This window comes from Typopeltis vanoorti, chromosome 21, assembly GCF_054136105.1.
Source record: "Typopeltis vanoorti isolate ZY-2024b chromosome 21, IOZ_Tvanoo_1.0, whole genome shotgun sequence".
Taxonomy (NCBI): domain Eukaryota; kingdom Metazoa; phylum Arthropoda; class Arachnida; order Uropygi; family Thelyphonidae; genus Typopeltis; species Typopeltis vanoorti.
In genome coordinates this window covers 97,997,285-98,021,120 of record NC_143569.1, presented here as the reverse complement: position 1 = coordinate 98,021,120, position 23,836 = coordinate 97,997,285, and the positions used below count along the sequence as shown (strand labels likewise).

General features: G+C 37.8%; 1 protein-coding gene across 1 annotated transcript in view; it reads right to left on the bottom strand.

The window, feature by feature from the left end:
- The window catches only part of LOC150095133 (uncharacterized), a 489,238-nt gene that overhangs the window by 12,280 nt on the left and 453,122 nt on the right, over nt 1-23,836 (bottom strand). Inside the window, exon 19 of the mRNA XM_090410959.1 lies at nt 5,835-6,000. Coding sequence (XP_090267085.1) covers nt 5,835-6,000 — 166 coding nt within the window. The remainder of the gene's footprint in view (nt 1-5,834; nt 6,001-23,836) is intronic.

Sequence of the window (23,836 nt, the reverse complement as noted above, 5' to 3'; positions counted from 1 at the left end):
TGCAACCTTGCAATATGTCCTCTAAACTTCAACTTTCTATCTATTTATCTGTTAATTTCCTGGACTGTATTTCCATCAATGTGGTACATAGTTTATAAGTTTATAATTAATCTGTTTGTTTCAAAATGCATAACTTTATATTTCTCCCCATTAAACTGATACCCATTATCTTTTGCCCATATTGACGGTCTATTGAAATCATCCTGCAAGCTCTCCACATCATCTTGATTAACTATGACTTACCCAATTTTGCATCATCAGAAAAAAACTAAATATTTCCCTTCAAATTATTTCTTATATCATTTATGTACAAATTAAACAGTGGTGGTCCAAGCACAGAGACTTTCTTAAAAGAAAGTCTTCTTCTGGTGAATTTATTATTCAATAATAAGTTTCTTTTGGACAGTTCAATACATTAGGGTTGTTTAAGTGTTCCTTTTTATCAACTCCTTGATTTACCAACCATTAATCAACAAACTCTAGCCATAAAGTTGTTCCATCAGTTAACAGCGTGGTTAGGCCAACAACCAATGAAAGCATAACTCTTGATATTAATTCAGAAGTCTAGATTATTTAAGGGATAGAATAATAATAATAAAGACTCACTGTAAAGCAATCTTGTGTGTCTGTATATATTAAATATATACTCCTGAAAACAGACTCAACATTGAGAGATGAAATGTTGATTTTAATGTGTTTATTATAGTTAACTTTCTTTCTCCAGATGGCAGATGAATCCAAAAGTCATTTACATGAAAGCTGTATATAACTGTATATAATTGCCAACCTTTTGAAAGTGCTATCAAAACTTTCATTTCATCAAGGGTTGTAGAATTATATAATGGCACAAGGTAGAGGAAGCAATGCGTCCTTAGTTATTGTGTGAATAGGAATTTGATAATTTGAAGTGTTTTTCATAAGGAAAAGGATATCAGGATGCACACTTAAACTATTTCCTGCTCTGAATGGAATATACTATATGCTCTCTGCTAATTAGAAAAGGAAGGTAAGAATATAAAGAAGCATAGATGATAATGGTCATGAGACAAATTCTGAGAAATAAACATGGCCTGTCTAAATATGGTCTTCATTAGGTTTTAAAAAAGTATTTTTCTTAGTGATTTTAATAACTACTATCACACACCCATACATACAGAAAAAAAAAAAAAGGAAAGAAAAATTTTACTGCTGATTCAGGAACCCCCCCCCACACACACACACACTATAACAGCTGAAAATATGCATGTTCAAATTTATATACACAATAATTCCACAAATATCTAATCACAGCAGGAGGGCATTCTCCAGTCAGATAACTGAAGGTATAAACAAATGGTGTACTAGAATTCAGTTAGCACACTCATCCCATTCAATGATTGGTTAACTGAGATTTTAGGATGAAAGGATGTTTTATAATTCTTGTAATGATAATAATTTAACACATTATATTGAATATTTTAAAGATACAATGATAATATGCAATATAATTCTAAATCATGCACTTTTTTGGAATATATTTAATATATACAGTCAGCTCTCGCTATATCAAACTTGTACGTTTGAGTTTGTGTTTAAGTTTGTAAGAGACAGCTTGCGGGTATAGCATGGAATAAGGAGTTATCTGGAAAAGAGATCAATGCAGCTTGGAGGATTTTCAAAAGCTGTCTAGTAAATGCAATGTCTAAATGTATAAAATAAGGTAGGTGTGAGATGGATGAATAAAGAGATTAAGCTTGCAATACAGAGAAAAAGGGCATTATGGAGGCAGCATACGAGAAGTGGAAATAACCAATTCCATGAGGTCTACAAAGACTAGGCAAGGAGGGTGACTTGGTTGGTGAGGGTAGCTAAAGAGAGGTATGAACAGCAGGTAGCTAATGAAGCCAAAAAGAATCCGAAGGAGTTCTTTCAATATGTAGCCAGCAAAAGAAAGAATGATTATGGAAGGATGGCAGTGATTGGAGAAAATGGTATAAAGACAGCTGTTGAGAAAAAGTGTGGTGGAGATACTTAATGAGCAATTCATAAAGGTCTTTCAATCTTGTGAATGTGACTTCATGGAGAGATTGAGAGCAGTTGATGATGGGGAAGAGAGACTGACTGTAAGTGAGCAAGAGGTGTATGGGGAGTTGAGTAAACTAGATGTTAATAAGGCTGTGGAACTTGATAATATATCACCACATATACTATCAAGTTCCACAGCCTTATTAACATCTAGTTAATAAGGCTGTGGAATTACACAGCCTTATTAACTAGATGTTAATAAGGCACATTCCTTCATATACTGAAGGAATGTGCCAGGGAGTTGACACCTGCCTTGACATATCTTTTTAATACGAGTCTTGCACTCGGTCAAGTTCTTAAGGAGTGAAAGGAGGGCAAGATTGTGCCACTTCATATAGGAGGTGATCGAACTCAAGCATCTGTGTGTTAGGTGTTGTGGTTAAGTTTTAATTTAATATATTTCAAAAATTAAATGCAAACACTGCTGTAGGCTTAGATGGAATATCAGCTTGGGTGTTGCGTGAATGTGCAAATGAATTGTCAACCCCTCTTACATGGATATTTAATTTAAGTTTGAACTCTGGTATGATCCCTAGGGAGTGGAAGTTAGGCAAAGTAGTTCCTATGCATAAGGGTGACTCTAAAACTGCGGTAGTTAATAACAGACCAATCACCATCTCAGGAGTAGTGGTAAAAGTATTGGAAAAGTTGGTTAAAGACAGAATTCAAGAATGGGTGGATCAAGATATGATACTCTATAGAGGCCAACGTGGTTTTGTTAAAGGTAGATCCTGCCTTAGCAATCTATTAACTTTTCATAATAGAATGACATCTGAGTTGGACAAGGAACTGGCTACACAGTGGTATTTCTGGATTTTGCTAAGGCCTTTGACAGGATACCGCATGGAATACTGTTGCGCAAATTGGAGAAGATGGGAGTGGATACTAAATTGGTGATATGGATAGGAGAATGGCTCAGGGAAAGATACCATAAGGTGGTGTATGGAGGAGCCGAGTCCAGGATGAGGCAGGTGACCAGTGGTGAGACTCAGGGCTCTGTGCTTGGGCCATTGTTGTTTAATTTGTATATAAATGATATAGGAAATGGCTTACAGAGAGATATTCAGTTGTTTGCGGATGATGCAAAGTTGGGTAGCTCAATAAAAAATCAAGCTGATGTTGAGAGTTTGCAGGATGATTTAAATAAGCTGGTAGAACGGCAAAAGATAATGGATGTCAGTTCAATGTGCAAAAGTGTAAAGTCATGCATTTTGGGATTAAAAGATTACCAGCTGTGTACTACATTGATTGAACAATACTCCAAGAGAATGATGAGGCTAGGGACTTAGGGGTGTTGGTAGATAGGGAGATGAAATTCAGAGGACACATTGCTAAGATGTCCAAGATTGCACACAGGATTACTTGGTTGTTAAGGAACACACTGACATCCAGAGATAAAGAGGTTATTATTCCCTTTTATAAAGCATTGATACTTCCACATTTGGATTACTGTGCTCAGGTCTGGTCACCTGGATTCCTTGGAGATGAGGAGGCTGTGGAGAGGGTTCAGAGAAGACTGACTAAGTTGGTGAGTGATGTAAAAAATGCTCCCTACATTGATAGATTGAGAGCTTGTGGATTGCAGAGGTTGATTGATAGGTGGAGAAGAGGGGATATGATAGAAAGATTTAAATTACTGAAAGGTTTTTATAGGATTGATGCAGGGGAAATGTTTCAGCTGTGTGATAGTGATGGAAGAACAAGAGGTCATCCCTGGAAATTAAAGAAGAGTGTGGTTAACAAGGGTGTCAGAACAAGGTTTTTTGCCTGGAGGGTGGTGAATGAGTGGAATTCATTGCCTGACTTAGTTGTGAGCTCTTCGTCTGTAAAAGAATTCAAGAAGAGATATGACAGATATTGTTTTGCTAGTTTGGGTCTCCTGCGATGAGTTTACTGACTCCATGGAGATACCCGTAATAATAATAATAATAATGATAAGTTGTTGGAGAAGCCTGTGAGAACTAGGATCCAGAGTTGGGTTGACTACAATGGTATTATCTTTGATGAACAGCATGGATTTGCTACAGGGAGATCATGTTTTAGTAATCTACTTACTTATTATAATAAAGTGACTGCTTCCTTGCACAGAGGAGAAGGATATACAGTAATATACTTGGATTTCGCAAAGGCTTTTGATAGAGTACCTCATGATAAGTTAACAGTCAAACTAGAGCAGATGGGGTTGAATATTAGATTAGTGCATTGGATTGGAGACTGACTATCTGATAGGTATCAACAATTGTGTATGGGGGAGCAATATCAAGGAAAGGGAAAGTCACTAGTGGAGTGCCTCAGGGTCTGTTTTAGGGCCATTACTGTTTAACTTATATATTAATGACATTGGTGAAGATTTGGATGGAGATATTCACTTGTTTGCAGATGATGCAAAGTTGGGAAGAGCCATGAAGAATAGTGAAGATAAAATAAATTTAATGTGATGGTACAGCGTTCCCCCTTTATACGAGAGTTCATGGTACTATCTAGTCTCCCCAAATTTTATCTGGCCTCTGGAACCAGTATAGGCTGACGAATCAGACCTAAGACTGGGTCAGTATTCCTGACTGTAATCCATGTGTGTCCTCGGACCGGTTTGCGGGATGAAAAACACCAGATAAACTGGCAGAAAAACCCTGCTGTCCACACCCAAGACTGGCTAACTTGGCTATGGCTGAGGAAGATCCTTGAGTTCCTCATGTCGTTGACGGGAATCGAACCTAGGACACTCCTTCCCCCAGGCATATGGTTGCGAAGCACAAAGCCACTAGGCTAACTGTGCAGAGTAGTGAAGATGTAGGCACGGAAATGGGGATGTGAGTTCAATGTTGCAAAATGTAAGGTTTTAAAATTTGGAAAACAAAGATGGGATGCAGAATTTATGCTTGGTGAGGATATATTGTTGGAGGTGGAGGAAATAAGTGATCTGGGGGTGATAGTGGATAAGGATCTAAAATTTAGGGAACACATAGCCAAAATTGTGAAGACAACACAAAGGCTTTTGGGAGTGATGCAGAGGATATTGACATGTAGAAGTAGGTAGATTCTTGTTCCATTGTATATGGCTTTGATTAGGCCACACATGGACTATTTGTGGCCTGATTTGATCACCTGGTTTTCAGAAGGATGTTGTAGAGGGTTCAAAGGCAACTGACTAAGGTAGTTTCTGACCTCTGGAATATTGAGTATGAGGAAAGATTGAGAAGATGTAATTTGCAGAGTCTGGTGGAGAGGGGAGATAATATAGAGACCTACAAGTTGGTAAGGGGTTGTTATAGGATCAATGTTGGAGTAGTTCTACAGAAAATAGTGTGAGATCAGGGGAGAACCAGAGGTCATCCCTGGAAACTGTATAAAGAGGGTGTGAGTGGCAGGTTTTTTTCATGCACAGTTGTAAATGATTGGAATGCCTTGCCTGAGAGTGTGGTGTCTGCAAGGAGTTTGAATGTGTTTAAGACAGGGTATGATGAGCTGTGTGTATGTGATAAGGGAACTCCCAGATGAGTCTTTGACTCCATGAGGTCTTGAAGGTAATAGTAATAGTAAGTTCAAGAGAATAGGTATTTATAGTGGATAATTTGTTATATTAAATTTCCTTAAGAATAGATTTATATCTGTAGAGATTTGGCCAAAAAATGTTGATAGGTATGTTACAGCGAGTAAGTTGCCATAGCAATGTTTGCCATAGTGATATTTGACTCTACTATTCCTTTGGCTAAAATTCGAAACTAGCAATGAAAATTTTAGTAATTTGTAACATAGAAAGTATACATTACCTGTTTATCACTGTTTGCAAATATAAGAAATATTTTAGAATTGGCTGTATCTCTTCCAAGAAGTTCAACTGCATATTTGACTGCATCCAATGAATCCCATCCATTTCCATCAAATTTAAGTGTTTTTAGAATGGATATAATCTTATCATGTGACATCCAGATATCACTACAACAAAATGCAAAATCTCAATGTATAGATATATGTATGGATTTGCACCTGTCAGCATGTATATTTATATATACAGACATGCATGTATACATTTATTTTTTCAATATGCAATAAATTTTCGTAGTGAATCAACATAGGGGTTCCGATAATGCAATTATAACTAATCAAGATTATATGATATTTGATGAAGAAGATAACAATAAAAAGCATTCCTATGTATTTTTAACAGTTTAAAATTGTTATTTTCTTAAATATATACATATTTCTTACATATGTACATATTATTATTATTATGATTCAGGCCCCCATGGAGTCAAAGGACTCATTGTGGGAGGTCTTTCCTTAAAAAAAAAATCTATCATACAAAGTCTATCATAATTTCTTGACCATTTGTGCTCTCTCCACTCTATCAGGCAATGCACATATAGCATTCCTTGTACACATTTTTTGTTTTTCATAGTTAAGCTCAATTTTATAGTGTGCATTAAAAAAAAAAAAACAGACTTGAAAGACATTTAGGTTACAAGAGATAACTGGAGAGCAACTTTCATATACACAAAACTAGCCTTCTAATAAAATCAAATTCATTCTGGTATTCTGCTAAACAGACCACAACATAAAATGATGATGGAAAATACTTCTCCAGATCAAATTATGCTTCTCATGGATAGTTTGTTCTTTTGCATCTAGTTAGGCTATACAATGTTTCAAGAAAAATTTGAACCATATTTTATTTTAAAAAAAGTTTTAAACTGTATAAGAATAAAGAAGTTACCTTCGTAGCGTTTCACAAATAATTGCAAACTACGGCTATCACTTATTTCTTGGCATATAGGTGACTAAAAATAACCATATTTTATATCTTGACTCTGTAAATTAAAGATGCCAAGATATTATATTCTTGGTTTCATCTTTTATCCAAGTGTTAGCAAGCCTTGTTTGCTTATGCTTGGATAATTATTCTTGTTGAGAGGCTTATACGCTGGTTAAACATGATAACTAATATTTAAGGAATTGACAGCGTATACTAGAAATATAAATTAAATAAACTTTAATATATACTTTCCGATATTTCGGCAAACGTCACATTGCCATCTTCTTGGGAACTTAATACAAAGACACGTGCACACAAGTACTACATAACAGCAAATGAGAACTGAAGCTAGGAAGCTAACGTTTTCCTAAAGTCCTGGTGGTGCCTCCTGGCGAGCTATATTGGTGGTTCTTGGCCTTTGGGGCTGAAGTTCTTCTGATAATTGTTTCCCAAATTTGGGGCAGTCTCATGCATCCAAATTTGTTGAGGTTTGGCATGTTCCTAATGGCTGAGGCTGATTCCATGAATAGTCTTTCATACTTGAACTTACTGTGGTGTATGACTGTGGCTTTCTTCCATCTTATTCTGTGGCGAGTATCCAGAGCGTGGTCTGCAAGCCCAGAGTGGCTGTACTGGTGAAATCGGATGTAATCCTTGTGTTCTGAGATTCTGATATTTGCTGTCCTGCCTGTTTGGCCAAAGTAAGACAATTTACAGCTGCAAGGGACCTGGTACACACCAGGTAGGTCTAGGGGAAGTGGTTGGTCTTTAGTGGAGCGGATAAGGGCTGCCAATTTTCTATGTGGTCTATAACAAGTGGTTAAGTCGTGTTTTCTTAAGATTTTGTTGATTTTTTCCGAGGTGCCTTGGATGTAGGGAATGGTGATGGATTTAGAGTAATCTTTTTTGTGAAGGGGAGGGGGTGGTGGGTTGTGGATAACTGGGTTAAGTATTCTCTGGATTTTTTTTTTTTGGGGGGGGGGAGTAGCCATTGGCTGAGAAAGTGTCATGGATGTGATTTAGTTCAGTGGTTAGGGCTTGATCATTTGAACAGATTATTTTTGCCCTGTTGAATAGTGCCTTAATAACTCCATATTGTTGTGGGGGGGGGTGATGGGATTGTTGGTGAATGTATCTGCCTGTATCGGTGGGTTTTCTATAAACTGAGAAAACCAAGGTTCCATCAGGTTGGCGGGTGACTAGTGTGTCTAGGAAGGGGAGGTTATTGTTGTCCTCTTTTTCCAGGGTGAACTTGATTCTAGGGTGTTGGTTGTTTAAGTGTGTTAGGAAGGAGAGGAGTGAATCCAGGCCATGTGGCCAAATAGGAAACACATAATCAACGTAGCGAAGCCATATGGTAGGTCTTTGTGGGGCTGAGTTTAAGGCTTTCTCTTCAAAAGTCTCCATAAAGAAGTTGGCCAAGTGTGGGGAAAGTGGTGAACCCATGGCTGTCCCCTCTATCTGTTTGTAGAATTTTTCCTGCCAAACGAAATAGCCTGAGTTTATTGTAAACTGAAATAGGGCTGAGATATCGGGAGGAAATTTAGCTTGGATTAGCTCTAGGGTTTCTTGGAGGGGTACATTCTTGAATAGGAAGGAGACATCAAAACTGACCATTATGTCATTGTGTTGCAGTGTAAGGTTTTCTATACTGGCTTTGAAGTGGGCTGAGTTTTTTATGTGTGATGGTGTGTTGCCAGTATAGTGTGAGAGCGCTTTGGCTAAATGCTTGGCTAGTTTGTAAGTGGGGGAATCAATGCCATCCACTATGGGACGTAATGGCACATTTTCTTTATGTATTTCAGGGAGCCCATATATGCGGGGGGGGGGGTCTAGAGTTATAGGGTTTTAGTCTGTTGGTAACCTCCACAGGCCAAGAAGTAACCTTCTTAAGGAGCCTATGGAGTTTTCTAATTTGTGAGTTTTAATTAATGTGGGATTGTAATTAATGGGGAGGTAAGTGGATCGATCTAATACTCCACTAAAGACCAACCACTTCCCCTAGACCTACCTGGTGTGTACCAGGTCCCTTGCAGCTGTAAATTGTCTTACTTTGGCCAAACAGGCAGGACAGCAAATATCAGAATCTCAGAACACAAGGATTACATCCGATTTCACCAGTACAGCCACTCTGGGCTTGCAGACCACGCTCTGGATACTCGCCACAGAATAAGATGGAAGAAAGCCACAGTCATACACCACAGCGAGTTCAAGTATGAAAGACTATTCATGGAATCAGCCTCAGCCCTTAGGAACATGCCAAACCTCAACAAATTTAGATGCATGAGACTGCCCCAAATTTGGGAAACAATTATCAGAAGAACTTCAGCCCCAAAGGCCAAGAACCACCAATATAGCCAGCCAGGGGGCACCACCAGGATACTTATGGGATACTTTCTGATACTTATCTGACAGCCAGTCACTGATCAAACTCAGAAGTGAGTTACCTAATTCCATCTGATTCAATTTATTTAACAGCTTGTCGTGTGGCAGTCTACCAAAAGCTTTTGCAAAATCTAAGAACACCACTATAATATGCCTCTCCCCTGTCAAAGGTGTTTGTCACCTTGTTTAGTAAAATATGATCACCCTTTAGCAAACCCATGCTGATAACCACAGAGAATACTACTGTTATCAACCCATTTCTGTATCTTATTTCTCACCACTCTCTACAGTAACTTCACCACAATTCTAGATATACAGATTGGCCTATAATTTGAAGCTACAGCCTTATCTGCCTTTATGCAGTGGAACAATTTTACCATCCTTCAACTCCCTTGGAATCTGTGCTGTTGCAAAACTATTATTAAACAGGCATGCCAATGCTACTGCTAATTCCCTGGAACATTCCCTTAAGATGCGTAGTGATATGTCATCAAATCCTATCGCCTTATTAACATCAAGGTTATTTATTTCCTCAAATACCTCCTGCTCACTCACAATTAAGCTATCCTCTCCTATGTCCTCTACACTTAAGTTCCTCATGATTCCACCCTGATCAGGATGAAACACCCTTATAAATTGATCACTGAATACCTCAACAATGTCTTCTGCAGTAGTTACCATTCTACCACTTTCATCCCTTAACTTCATCTTTCCATGATCATTCTTTCCTCTACTTGCCACATATCTAAATAACTCTCTAGGATTTTTCTTAGCCTGATTTGCCAATTTCTGCTCATACTCTACTTTTGTTTTCCTTACTAACTGAGTCATTCTCCTGGCTTGTTCTTTATACTTTTCATCTAACTTATTAGTACCATTATTCATCTTGTACTGCCTCCAAAATACCTTCTTCTTCCAAAATTCATGCTTTTGCTCCTCGTTCCATTTTACACCTATCTTATGTATTTTATGTATTTCTTTGTCAGTTCCCAAGCAGCATTTCTTTTCTTATCGCTCAACTCCTCATTCCATGCTATAGCTCCAAGCTGTCTCCTAAGCTTGTCATAATCACCATCCTTATAATTCCACATATATCCTTTCCTCAGAAAAGTCTGCATATGTCTATCCACAACCCAGGTGACCACTTCATTATCACTCTCACAAACTGGAGGAAAGTGTGAAATCTCACTCATAATTACATCCACTGTTGAAATGATCAGATCTAACACTCTTGATCTTCACATGGCTTACTTGCTTCTGTGACATCTGTAATATTTATTATGTAAACATGAGCAGGGATTATGGTTTTGAGTACTATGTCTTTAAAAGAAACAGAGAGTGACTCAATTTTCCAGTCTTCTAGCGTTTCAATGTTCTTGAAATGGTGATCATATTGAGTAAGTGGAAAAGGGAATCCAAATATAATGAGGTGTGTTCTCTTAGGAATTAGTCCAAAAGGACTGCTTCCAAGATCTATCTTACTTTCCAAAAACCTTTAATTTTGTTTTGTCTCCATTAACAGTTAATCCACTGATCTTGCTGAATTTTACCAAAATATCAAAAAAAAAAAAAAAAAAAAAAAAAAAAAAAAAAAAAAAAAAAAAGAGATGCATTCTCATCAATGGAAGCCAAAACCAAAAGAGATACTAAGGTTGAAGTAATGCAGAACTCATATATTTCTCACAAGCAACTAGTTAAAAGGTGTCACAATTTATTACTAAAATACTCTGGATTAGTATTCATAGTAGCCCTTCCCATAATACATAGCATTATACTTATCCATAAGATATGTGGATTATGCCTTATGGTAGACTAATTGAAGTCATTAGCCTCTATATACAAGTAGTCCAGTCATGAAGTTTCTTCACGTGCAAACTTTGTTTGCTTACAAGTGGATAATGGATGAAACCAAGAATATAATTTCTTTGGCATCTTTGATTTATAACCACATGAAAAAAACTTTCAACAAATATGTTCACATTCATGCATAGGTTTCTGGAGTTAAGAAGTTCAATAGAAATATTCCGGTTTTGTGGCCACATGTTTATTAGAGAACTATTTTTAAAAAACTAAACAAGTACTAAAAATAACCCGACAAGTTTCGTTAGTCTTATGACTAATGTCTTCAGGGGTAAAGAGAACAGTTTAAAGCACAAACTATAAAAAATAATGAAAAACAAGTTCATTTGTTGATATTATGAACATCAAAAAAGTTTGTTAAAAAAATGAATAACAGATCTATATAACCATTAATGTGTGTTAGTTGGAGACAGTGCTATTTGTTATCGCGTTCTGTGGTTCACGCTCACTCTGTCCTAGGTCTGAAGTCGATAAATGTTTAATAAACAATGACCAAACTTGATTTAAAATCAAACCTTGGTTTTTGTTGCATTGCGTAGGAATTTTAATCATATTTGCTGATTTAATCACCATATGTGGTCATAAAACCAGAATATTTCTGATGAAATATGTTCACAGTTGAATGAACCTTCTACGATGAGTCTGCCAGCTCCATGGAGGGAGTAATAATAATAATCTTATGAAAGAATAAATTTTACTTCCAAACATTGAACTTGCAAACACATTTCCAAGAAGGTATCAGTTCGTTACTTGTGGTTTAATTGTATATAAATTGATAAACTGAAAGGAGAGATTTTTTGGGGGTGGGGTCTGTTTTCAATTAGCTTCCTACTAATTTAATTAATTTTAGTATTATTTTATTAATTTTAATGTATAGGGAGTTTGTGATTTTGATGAGTTAAACCATTTTGTGTCTAAACTATTTTAGACATTTTCACATACAAACTCAGATTATGATTTTTGGAATTATAATTGAGGGAAACTGCCATGAAGATGGTATATTTCGTTGGTGAATTGCACATATTCTCTGACTGGTTTGTCTATTTGACTGATGGAACATTCTGGATTGTGGAAGTAAAAATCTTCCACTTCTATGTGATACATAGAAACATAAAATGATCTCAAGGTTAGAATTACTAAGCAGTAAAATAACTACTTATAATTTAACTTTGACAACTGACAGCTTAGATATTTTTAAATATCTTTTTAAAATTCACAATGTTCCTGGAAAAAATGACCAGATCAGAAAGTCAGTGAAATCATTTAAAATTATAATCAAAGGCTAAAATACTTATTATTATTATTATTGTAAGATCCCATGGATTCTAAGATTCATCAAGGAAGTCCCTTTGTCATATGCATGTCATCTTACATTGCCTTAAGCACATTCAAATTCTCTGCAGACATCACACTCTCAGGCAATGCATTTAAATCATTCACAAATCTCCATGCAAAAAACATGCTTCATAATTCCTTGCTCATACTCTCCTTATACAACTTCCAGAGATGACCTCTTGTTCTTCTTCTTCTTATTATTATTTTCATAAGATCCCATGGAATCAAAGAATAATCTAGAAGGTCCTTTTTTATACACACAGCTCATCATACTGCATCTTAACACGTTTGCTGCCATGCTCCTTGGGCATAGTTTGTTACCACAAAGCAAGCAATTTCACTTCTTCAAGGTTCGTATGAGTAATCATCTCGTTGCCGGTGGTAATAGGCATACGAGTATATTCATAGTTGGCTTGTGAGGCTCATATACCAACTACGAGTATACACACTTTCGCCGCTCACTCCACACACCAAGCACTTTCACTTCTTCAAGGTCAGTACGAGTAATCTCATTGCTGGTGGAAGCGTCATACAGGTATATTCGTAGTTGGCTTGTGAGGCTCATATACCAACTACGAGTATACTCGTAGTTGGCAGTGAACGTGTTAAAAACACACAAATTCTCAGGAAAGGCATTCCAATAATTCACAACTTTGCATGCAAAAAACTTCTCACTCGCCTGTTACACCCTCCTTATACAGCTTGCAGGGATGTCCTCTGGTTCTCCCCTGATTTCCCACCATTTTCTGTAAAATCTCTCCAACATTGATCCTATAACAACCCCTTACTGACTTGTAGGTCTCTATTATATCATATCTAACTAAGGTAGTGAGTCATCTCTGGAACCTTTCCAACATCTCTTCGTCCTTTTGAAAACCAGGTGACCAAATCAGTGCACAGAATTCCATGTGTGGCCTAATCAAAGCCTTATACAATGGAATAAGAATCTCCTTACTTCTACAAGTCAGTGTCCTCCACATCATTCCCAGAATTTTTTGTGTTGTCTTCACAATTTTGGCAATGTGGCCCCTAAATTTCAGATCTGTTATTTCTTCTACGTCCAACAATATATCCTCACCAAGCATAAATTCTACACCCCATCTTTGTTTCCCCAAATTTTAAAACTTACATTTTGCAACATTGAACTTTCACCCCCATTTCCGTGCCCATTCACTCAATTTATTCAAATCTTTTTGTAAGGCCACAACATCTTCTCTACTCTTCATAGTTCATCCCAACTTTGCCTCATTTGCAAACAACAGAATATCTCAATCCAAACCTTCACAAATATCATTAACAAACAGGTTAAACAGCAATGGCCCTAAAACAGACTCTGAGGCACACCACTAGTGACTTTCCTCTTTCTGGATATTTCTCCCACATACACCACTTGCTGATACCTATCAGATAGTTGGTCTCCGATCCAATGCACTAATCTAATATTATTATTATTATTATGGGTGACTCCAGGGAGTCCTTAGTCTCATCGAGGGAGGCCCTAAACATCATGTCCACACAACTATATGACATTCTCACAGTATCTATCATACCTTGCCTTGAACTCACTCACTGTCATAGCACCCACAGCAGACTCTGGCAGCTTATTCCACTCATTTACCACTCTAAAAGTAAAGAACCCAGCTCTAACACCCCTGCTAACCACACTCTTGCTCAGCTTCCATAGGTGTCCCCCCTAGTTCTCCCGCCGCTAGTCCTGATCTCAAAAATATCCTCTGAATTAATCCTAGAAACTCTTTAGCAATTTGAATGTCTCAATCATATCTCCCCCTTTTCCGCCTATCAACTAATTTCTGCAACCCACAAATCTTCAACCTGTTCTCATAAGGTTCATTCCATAGACCTGAATCGTCTTGGTCACTTGCCTCTGGATCCTCTCAACCTCCTCCCCATCAATGGCCTCGACTACTGTGCCAAATATGGGCACAGTAGTCGAGATGAGGTCTTATCAAGGCTCGGTACAGAGGTACAATAACATGCTTGTCTCTGTTTGTCAAATTATTTTTCAACAACCAAGTGCATTGATGAGCAGATTTAGCCACTTTTGCAATGTGCCCCCTAAACTTCATCTCCCTATCCACCAGCACTCCCAAGTCCCTGGTCTCATCAATCAACTGGAGTACAGTTCCACCAATGTGGTATACTGCTACTAATCTTTTCACCCCAAAATGCATAACCTTACATTTTGTCACATTAAATTGACATCCATTCTCCTTAGCCCAGAACTCCAATCTATCCATGTCGTCCTGCAAGATTTTGACATCTTCTGCATTCACCATTGCCCTACCGAACTTTGCATCATCAGAAAACAAATGAACTGTTCCTCTTAGATCCTTCCCTATATCATTAATGAACAAATTAAACAGCAGCGGTCCAAGAACAGAACCCTGCAGCACACCACTAGTCACAGGCTGTCTTTTGGACTCTACTCCTGAATAAACTACTCTCTGATATCTCTCCATCAACCACCCACCTATCCATCTCACCAACCCTATATCCATTCCCATATGTTGTAGTTTACAGATTAGAATTCCATGTGGTATCCTATCAAAGGCTTTAGCAAGGTCCAGTAGAATCACTGTAAACCTGTTACCCTTATCCAGTTCAGCCGTCACTGTGTTATAAAACTTGAGCAAGTTACTGAGGCATGATCTACCCTTCACAAAGGCATGCTGTCCCCTTTACAATATCTCATTTTCATCAATCCATTCCTGTATTTTTTTCTCTTGACTACTTTCTCCAAGACCTTGACAATGACTCCTGATATGCTGATCGGTCGGTAATTTGCAACAGTAGTCTTGGATCCTCCTTTATGCAGTGGAACTATTTTTTTCCTCTTTCCACACCTTCAGGACTAAACCAGACCCGAGACTCAGATTAAACAAGATGGTCAAGGTCACTGATAATTCTTTAGCCGCTTCCCGTAAGACCCGTGCCAGTATACCATCCAATCCCACAGATGTATTCACATTAAGGTTCTGTAATAGACTATTCACCTCCACTTCATTCATCACAATTCCCATATAAACTAATGGTTCCTTCCTTTTTCCAATGTCACCACCTGGATGATATACTCTTGCAAAGTGCTCGCTCAGTAATTCCACTATATCGACTGATTCAGTGCCCTCCTTACCATCGTCATTCCTTAAAATCATTCTGCCGTGTACAGTTTTTTTTTTTTGCTTGCAGCATATTGAAAGAACTGGGATTCTCTTTAGCTTGCATAGCTAGTTTCCTTTCATAATCCTCTTTTGCTTTTTTTACCACACTCGTTATCCTTCTGGCCTGCGCTTTATACCATTCGTGTGCCTGCAGGTCACCTTTCTCTTTAAATTCCCTCCACAGTTGTTTCTTTTTCTGCAGCTCAAGCTTAATGGTGTTATTCATCCATTTAACCCTTACTTGTTTTACTATTCAGACCCTAGGTATACAATCAGTCATAACTTCCTAAAAATGACCACTTCCCATGCTCTATCGACATCCAGCCCTCGCAGTTTTATGTGCCATGGCACTGATCCAAGCAATCTCCTAAGCTTGTCATACTTGCCAGCACGGTAATTCCACATATACCCTGTCTTAATCGAAAATTCCACACCTTTAGCCACCTCCCAGGTCAAGACCTTATAATCACTCTCACCAATAGGAGGCAATATGGTCATATTCATTACAGTCAAATTCTCAGATGCTATTACCAGGTCAAGCACTCTCAATCTCCTAGTATTTTCAATTACATGCCGTCTCAGATAGTTATCCATTAATAACTGAATAAAATCCATTTCCATGTCTCAGATAGTTATCCATTAATAATTGAATAAAATCCATTTCCTTTCTCACATGTGTCCTCTCCTCCTTCCAATCAATGTTACCATAGTTGAAAACCCCATAATAATTACCCTTCTTCCACTCATTTCATCAATTTGTTTATGCATACTATCTCCACCATCTATTCCTTCACCTGGTCTAAAGCAGCACCTAACTGTATATTTTGTTCTGCCAGTCTCAATCTCACACCAAATAGCCTCAAATGAGCTCTTTTCACTATCATGCAATACAACTTCAATTCTCCTTGGCTGCAGTTCATCAGCTATCATCAATAACATTCCTCCTCCCATTTTATTCTCTCTGTTCCTCCTAAACACACTATAACCTACACATTCTATCACACTGACTATACCATCTTCCGTCAGCCATATTTCACTAATGCCAATAACCTGTGGCCAGGAAGACCCAATCAATGCCAAAAATTATTCTTTCTTGTTCCTAATAATCCTGGCATTAGTATACATGAAAAGGAGAGGTCCCTTTGTCCTACCCCTATCTTGATGTGTTATTCTAACTATCTCATTCCGATTTCTTGTCCTTAGTACTGGCTCAGGTCCATTATATACATTCTTACACTCAACTGTCTCACTGATGTCTGCATATCCACTTCTCCCCCTCCTTGATAGTTTGTTTCCCTGGTTCTGCACATCCATTTTCACTTCATTCAGTAACACTTTTTCCAGTCTTTGCACACCAAATCCATTCAAATGCAGGCCATCCATCTTGTATAAATCCTTTCACCCATCAAACTCATTCCACATGTCCACGAATTCCACACCACATCATCTGCATAACCTGCGCATAAAGTCATTTGTGATTATGGTCCTCCTTCTAAACTCCTCTCTGTCGTACTGCGCAACAGAATCACAATCCTAACTCTGTCACTTTTTTCTTTCGCAACCTTTAACAATACTTTCAAGTCCTCTCTCATAAAAAATTTATCTCCTTTCAATTCATTTGTACCCGCCACAACTATCAATTCTTTCACCCTCTGTTTTTGCGCTCTAATACTCTCACTTACATCCTTAAATTTTGCACCCGGTAAGTACGATTTAGTTAAACTCCCATCTATCACTCCTCTTAATAACGAGTCACCATACAACACTCTTTCCTTCATTTCAGAAACTCTCCCACTCTTACGCTTATCTTTCCTTTCAAACACTTGTTTATTTCCATTAGCCGAGGCACTCTGGAAAGAGTTTTGCAGATGCTCCAACTGCCACTGCACACTGTATATCACTACGTGCAACCTAGCGATCTCACTCCCTACAAATAATTCCTCATTTTTTTTCATCATTTAAACCATTTTCTCTCTCTGTATAGTTGCTTTCACTCTCTCTTTGATCACCGCTCTCATTGCCATCTTATACAACATCACAATTCCCTATCAAGCCACTATTTTCACTATATTCTGGCTTTCTTCAACCATAACTATCTCATGACCTGACACATACTTCAATTCCTCACTTTGCTTACACTTACACATTCTCCCACCACTATCACTTTCCACCCAAACTCCAGCCTCCTTTGGGAATGCATACATCCCACACACATCACATTGGACAAACTCCCTCACATTACAGTTTTTGAACAAAGGCATCATATTTTTGGATGCCATTATCTATTCTATGAAACGTATCGTTAAAATACTAATTTAAATAAAACGGAATTCACACCAAAATCACACAGACACAACAAGCTACCAAAAATAAACAATATTACGTTAAGATTTAAACCAGTATTCCAATTTTCATTCAAAATTATACTTGATCCAACCTCATTCGCATTAGTTTGACTATCAACTTATCATGCGGTAATCTATCAAGGAAACCGTCACCTTATTGTAATAAGTAAGAACATTACTAAAACATGACCTCTCTTTAGCAAATCCATGCTGTCCAACAAAGATAATTCTACTGTTGTCAACCCACTTATAGATCCTTGTTCTCACCAACTTCTCCAACAACTTACAACTCCTTACACACAGATTTGCCTGAGTTTTGCCATCTTGCTTATGAAGGGGCACATTGTTGCCTTTCTCCCACTCCTTTGGAACTTGACCCAGTGCAAGACTCATCTCCTACCATTTTATGAACAATCTCTTCAAAGTTAATCCTGTAGCAATCCCTTACCAACTTATACATTTCTGTCATATCACTCCTCTTCCTCCTATCCACAAGACTCTGTAAATTGCATCTTCTCAACGTTTCTTCATATTTAACATTCCAGAGATCAGAAACTATTTTGGTCAATTGTTTCTGGACAATCTCTAACATCTCTTCATCCTTTTAAAAACCAGGTAACCAAATCTTTTCACAGTAGTCCATATGGTGGCCTAATCAAGGCCTTATACAAGGGTAATCTGAAAAGTTCTCGGCCTCAACCATAGATGGCAATACTATCAGCACGATTTTTTTTTCTAATTGGTACATCTGTCGTAAGCATCTTTGTGACATTGCAAGTCATTCTATCAAGTAGTTTGTTTTATACAGCTATCTGAAGCAAAAGCTGTATCCCTTGAAATGGATAAAATTTAGTATCATGCGGTTATAAAATTCTTTGTAAAAGAAGTTTGAAAGTTTATTTTTCACTTGGTTAGACAATAATAAATTTAGTTTAATCCTTTATCCAAGTGTGAGCAAACAAAGTTTACACCTGAAAATATCTTCATGACTGAGGTAAGGTAGTACAACACCGGGCAACTCACAGCAAAGTTGGATCAAGCACCCAACTCCTTGTCCCAGTATCTCCCATAATGCACAGCACATCTCCTTGTGGACATGTATACTGCTATGCATTAAGGGAAGGGCCACTACCCATACCGGTTTCGACCTTTATTGAGGTCTCGTCAGCGGGAGCCAGGTCCAGAGTGGAGATACTAAGGCAGAAGCAATAGGAGAGGTCATCCTTACCTATAGGAGTTACCAAAAGGTGTGCCACCTTATTATTAAATTACTCTGGATTCAGAGAAAGATGTTTGAAAGTTTATTTTTCATTTGATTAGACTATAATAAATATAGGAAGCCTGCGAAATCCTGATAAACCACCCAAATATCAACAACAAAGATGGCATGAAAATTCCAAGGATCTGGATGGCACACATTCAGTCTACCTAATACATAAAATCCAACATAAGTCAGGACTCTAACCAATCTTCAACTAGTATTAGAAACCATTCCATACCAACTGTATGGAATGGTTTATTAACATCAAGTATATTCATGATGTTAATATATGTATATAGATAGATACTTGTTGTTACGCCCAATGTATTTCTACAACAAACAGATAACACTAATAATAGGACTCTAGCATCGATGTATAATTTTTTTTTTCCCACCAGAGGTCAGGCCAACAATTGTTGTAGCAGTTGGTCAGTATCTTTAACAAAGATACTGACCAGTTTGATTGTAGTGTAACTTGTTTTCTGTGTATAGTTGTATGCTCCAGATGATGACCTTGACATAAAAGGTCGAAACGTCGAATGTAGATTTTAGTTATATTAAACTAAAGTTTTTATTCAAACACGGTAGTTGTCTTCATAATTTTCAAAAAATGTATAATAAATATAGTTTAATCCTTTATCCAAGTGTGAGCAAACAAAATTTGCACCTGAAAATATCTTCAGGCCTGAGGTAAGGTAGTACAACACTGGGAAACTCGCAGCAAAGGTGGATCAAACTCCCAACTCCTTGTCTCAGTATCTCCCATAATGCACAGCACATCTCCTTGCGGACATGAATGCCGCTATGCATTAAGGGAAGGGCCACTCCCATACCGGTTTCGACCATTATTGAGGTCTCGTCAGTGGGAGCCAGGTCCTTGTTGAGACAAGTAGTTTGGAGCTTGATCCACCTTTGCTGCGAGTTGCTCTATGTTGTACTACCTTACCTCAGTCCTGAAGATATTTTCAGGTGCAAACTTTGTTTGCTCACACTTGGATAAAGGATTAAACTAAATTTATTATAGTCTAACCAAGTGAAAAATAAACTTTCAAACATCTTTCTCTAAATCCAGAGTAATTTAATAATAAGGTGGCACACCTTTTGGCAACTCCTATAGGTAAGGATGACCTCTCCTATTGCTTCTGCCTTAGTATCTCCACTCTGGACCTGGCTCCCGCTGACGAGACCTCAATAAAGGTCGAAACCGGTATGGGTAGTGGCCCTTCCCTTAATGCATAGCAGTATACATGTCCACAAGGAGATGTGCTGTGCATTATGGGAGATACTGGGACAAGGAGTTGGGTGCTTGATCCAACTTTGCTGTGAGCTGCCCGGTGTTGTACTACCTTACACCAGTGCTGAAAATATTTTCATGTGCAAACTTTGTTTGCTCACACTTGGATAAAGGATTAAACTAAATTTATTATTTTGTAAAAGAAGGTTTAACGCCAAAAGCAATTCATTCGAAATTCATAAAAGTTTATGGGCAGTCTTCACCTTCATTTTCGACAATTAAGAAATGGGCTGCCGAGTTTAAATGTTGCCATACCAGCCATGAAGATGATCTGCGTGATGGACGTCCAAAAAATGTAACAATGCCAGAAAACATTGATCAAGTGCACGAAATGGTATTGGATGACCGGCGAGTCAAAGTGTGTGAAATTGCTGAGATTATAGGCATTTCAAAAGAAAGTGTATGATATCTTTTGCATGAAGAATTGCAAATGAAAAAGCTTTGTGCAAGATGAGTGCCGTGCTTGCTCATAGCAGATCAAAAATGCACTCACATGAAAATCTCCGAACATTGCTTGCAGGGTTTTAACAAGAATAAAACTGATTTTGTGTGTTGATTTATTACTACAGATGAGACTTGGATTCACCATTACACACACCAGAATCCAAACAGCAGTCAAAACAGTGAACAGAAGCCAGTGTTCAGCGCCAAAGAAGACAAAGTCAGTTCCATCAGCAGGAAAGGTCATAGCATCGGTGTTTTGGGATGATAAGGCATTTTGTTTATTAATTATCTTGAAAAGGGTAAAACAATAACTGCAGAATATTATTCCCATCTTTTAACCAGACTAGATGAAAAAAATCGTGAGAAAAGACCCAATTTGCAGAAGAAAAAAATCATCTTTCATCAGGTCAATGCACCTGCTCACAAAGGTGTTTTGGCAAATGGAAAATTAAGGGATCTGCACTATGAGTTGTTGGAACATCCACCCTATTCCCCAGATTTGGCTCCCTCTGACATCTATCTCTTCTCAAAACTAAACCTCTTCCTCACTGGTCGGCGTTTTTCATCGAATCAAGAGGTGATTGCAGCTATAGAGGGTATTTTGCAGATCTTACTGAGAACCACTATAGGGATGGGATAATGGTGCTGGACTATTGCTGGAATAAATGTATTAGTCTTAAGGGAGATTATGTTGAAAAATAAAAATAATTTTGAAATTATAAATTCGTTTTTTCATTATTAGGCCGATAACTTTTCAGACCACCCTCGTACAATCAAACCAGAATCTCCTTACCTTTACAAGTCAGAGTCCTCTGCATCATTCCCAGAATTCATTGTGTTGTCCTCTAAATTTTAGATCCTTATCCACCATCACCCTAAGATCTTTTATTTCCTCCACCTCCAACAATATATCCCCAACAAGAGTGAATTCTACATCCCATTTTTGTTTTCAAAAATTTAAAACCTAACATCTGTACTGGCATTTCCACTCCAGTGCCTATTCACACACTCTATTTAAGCCTTCTTGCAAGGCCACATCTGCTCTACTCCTCATAGTTCGTCCCAACTTTGCATCACCTACAAACAATTGAACATTGCCATTCAAATCTTGCCCATTATGATTAAAGTAAAGGTTAAAAAGCAATTGCCCTAAAACAACTCCTGAGGCACACCACTAGTGACGGTCCTCTTCCTGGATATTGCTCGCCCATACACATCTTGCTGATACCTATCAGATAGCCAATCTCCAATCCAGTGCATTAGTCTAATATCCAATCAAATCTGCTCTACTTTGATTATTGACCTACCATAAGTTATCTACGAAAGTCTTTGTGAAATATAAGTATACTACTGTGCATCCATCTCCTTTGTCCAAGAAAGCCATCACCTTATTGTAATAAGTAAGGATTACTAAAACATGACAACATGACCTCCCTTTAGCAAATCCATAGTGTGTACCAAAGATAATATAACTGTTGTTAACCCAATATTGAATCCCTGTACTCACCAGTATCTCCTATACATTATCACAACACCTGACATATAGATTACCCTATAATTTGATGCTTTACTTCTGTCACCTCCTTTATGAAGCAGAACAATCTTGCCCTCCTTCAACTCCTTTGGAACTCGACTCAGTTCATGCTTCACTTCTGTCACCTCCTTTATGAAGCAGAACAATCTTGCCTTCCTTCAACTCCTTTGGAACTCGACTCAGTGCATGACTTCTATTAAAAAAATATGTCAAGGCAGATGAAAACTCCCTGACATATTCCTACAAAATACATTGTGATATATTATCAAGTCCCACAGCCTTATTAACATGAAGTTTGCTCAATTCCCCATATACCTCTTTGCTCACTTACAGTCAGTCACTGTTTCTTATCATCCACTGCTCTCAAACTCTCCATGATGTGACACTCACAAGAATGAAAGACCTTTATGAACTGCTCATTAAATATCTCGATTATCCTCAGCAGCAATTTTTCTTATACTATTTTCTCCGATCAAAGTCATCCGACATCATTGTTTTTTTTTATGGCTACATATTGAAAGAACACCATAAAATTTTTTTTGGCTTCATTATGCAACGCCACTCATGCTGCTTTTTCTATCCTTACCGAATCGCCCCTTCCCTGTTCTTATGTAATCCTTGTGAAATTTATTATTACCACCATTCTTAGGTTGCCTGAATAATGCCTTTTTCCTTTGTAATGCTTACTTAATCTCTTCATTCATCCATTTAATGCCCACCTTATTTAACCTTCTGACCCTTGGAATACATTTAGACATTGCTTGTACTGGATAGTTCTTGAATATTACTCAGGCAGCAGTGATCTCCTTTCCAGCCAACTCCTCATTCCATACTACACCTACCAGCTGTCTCCTGAGCTTCTCATAATCACCAGCCTTGTAATCCCACATATACTCTTTCTTCACAGAAGTCTTCACACTGTTAGCAACCACCCAGATAATCACTTCATGGTTGCTCTCACCAACTGGAGGGTGATTTACCACCTCGTTTATATTAACATCCTCTGATAAGATGATCGAATCCAAAATCCTTAATCCTTGTGATAGTTTTCTCTCAAAAACTCGAAAAACTCATTTTCTTTATTTCTAGTTGCTATCTCATCATCCCAGTCTATATTACCATAATCAAAATTGCCCATAATGATCACCGTTTTCTTATTTGCTTGACTAATTGTATTATACATTTCATGGTCATTACCAGCCACATTACCCAGTCTATAGGCCAAAGCCTTTGACAGGATACCACATGAAACTCAAATCAATAAACTGGAGCAGATAGGGATGTATATAGGGTTGGTGAGATGGATAGGAGGGTGGTTGATGGAGAGATACCAGAGAGTGGTTTATTCAGGAGTGAAGTCCAAAAGACGGCTTGTGACTAGT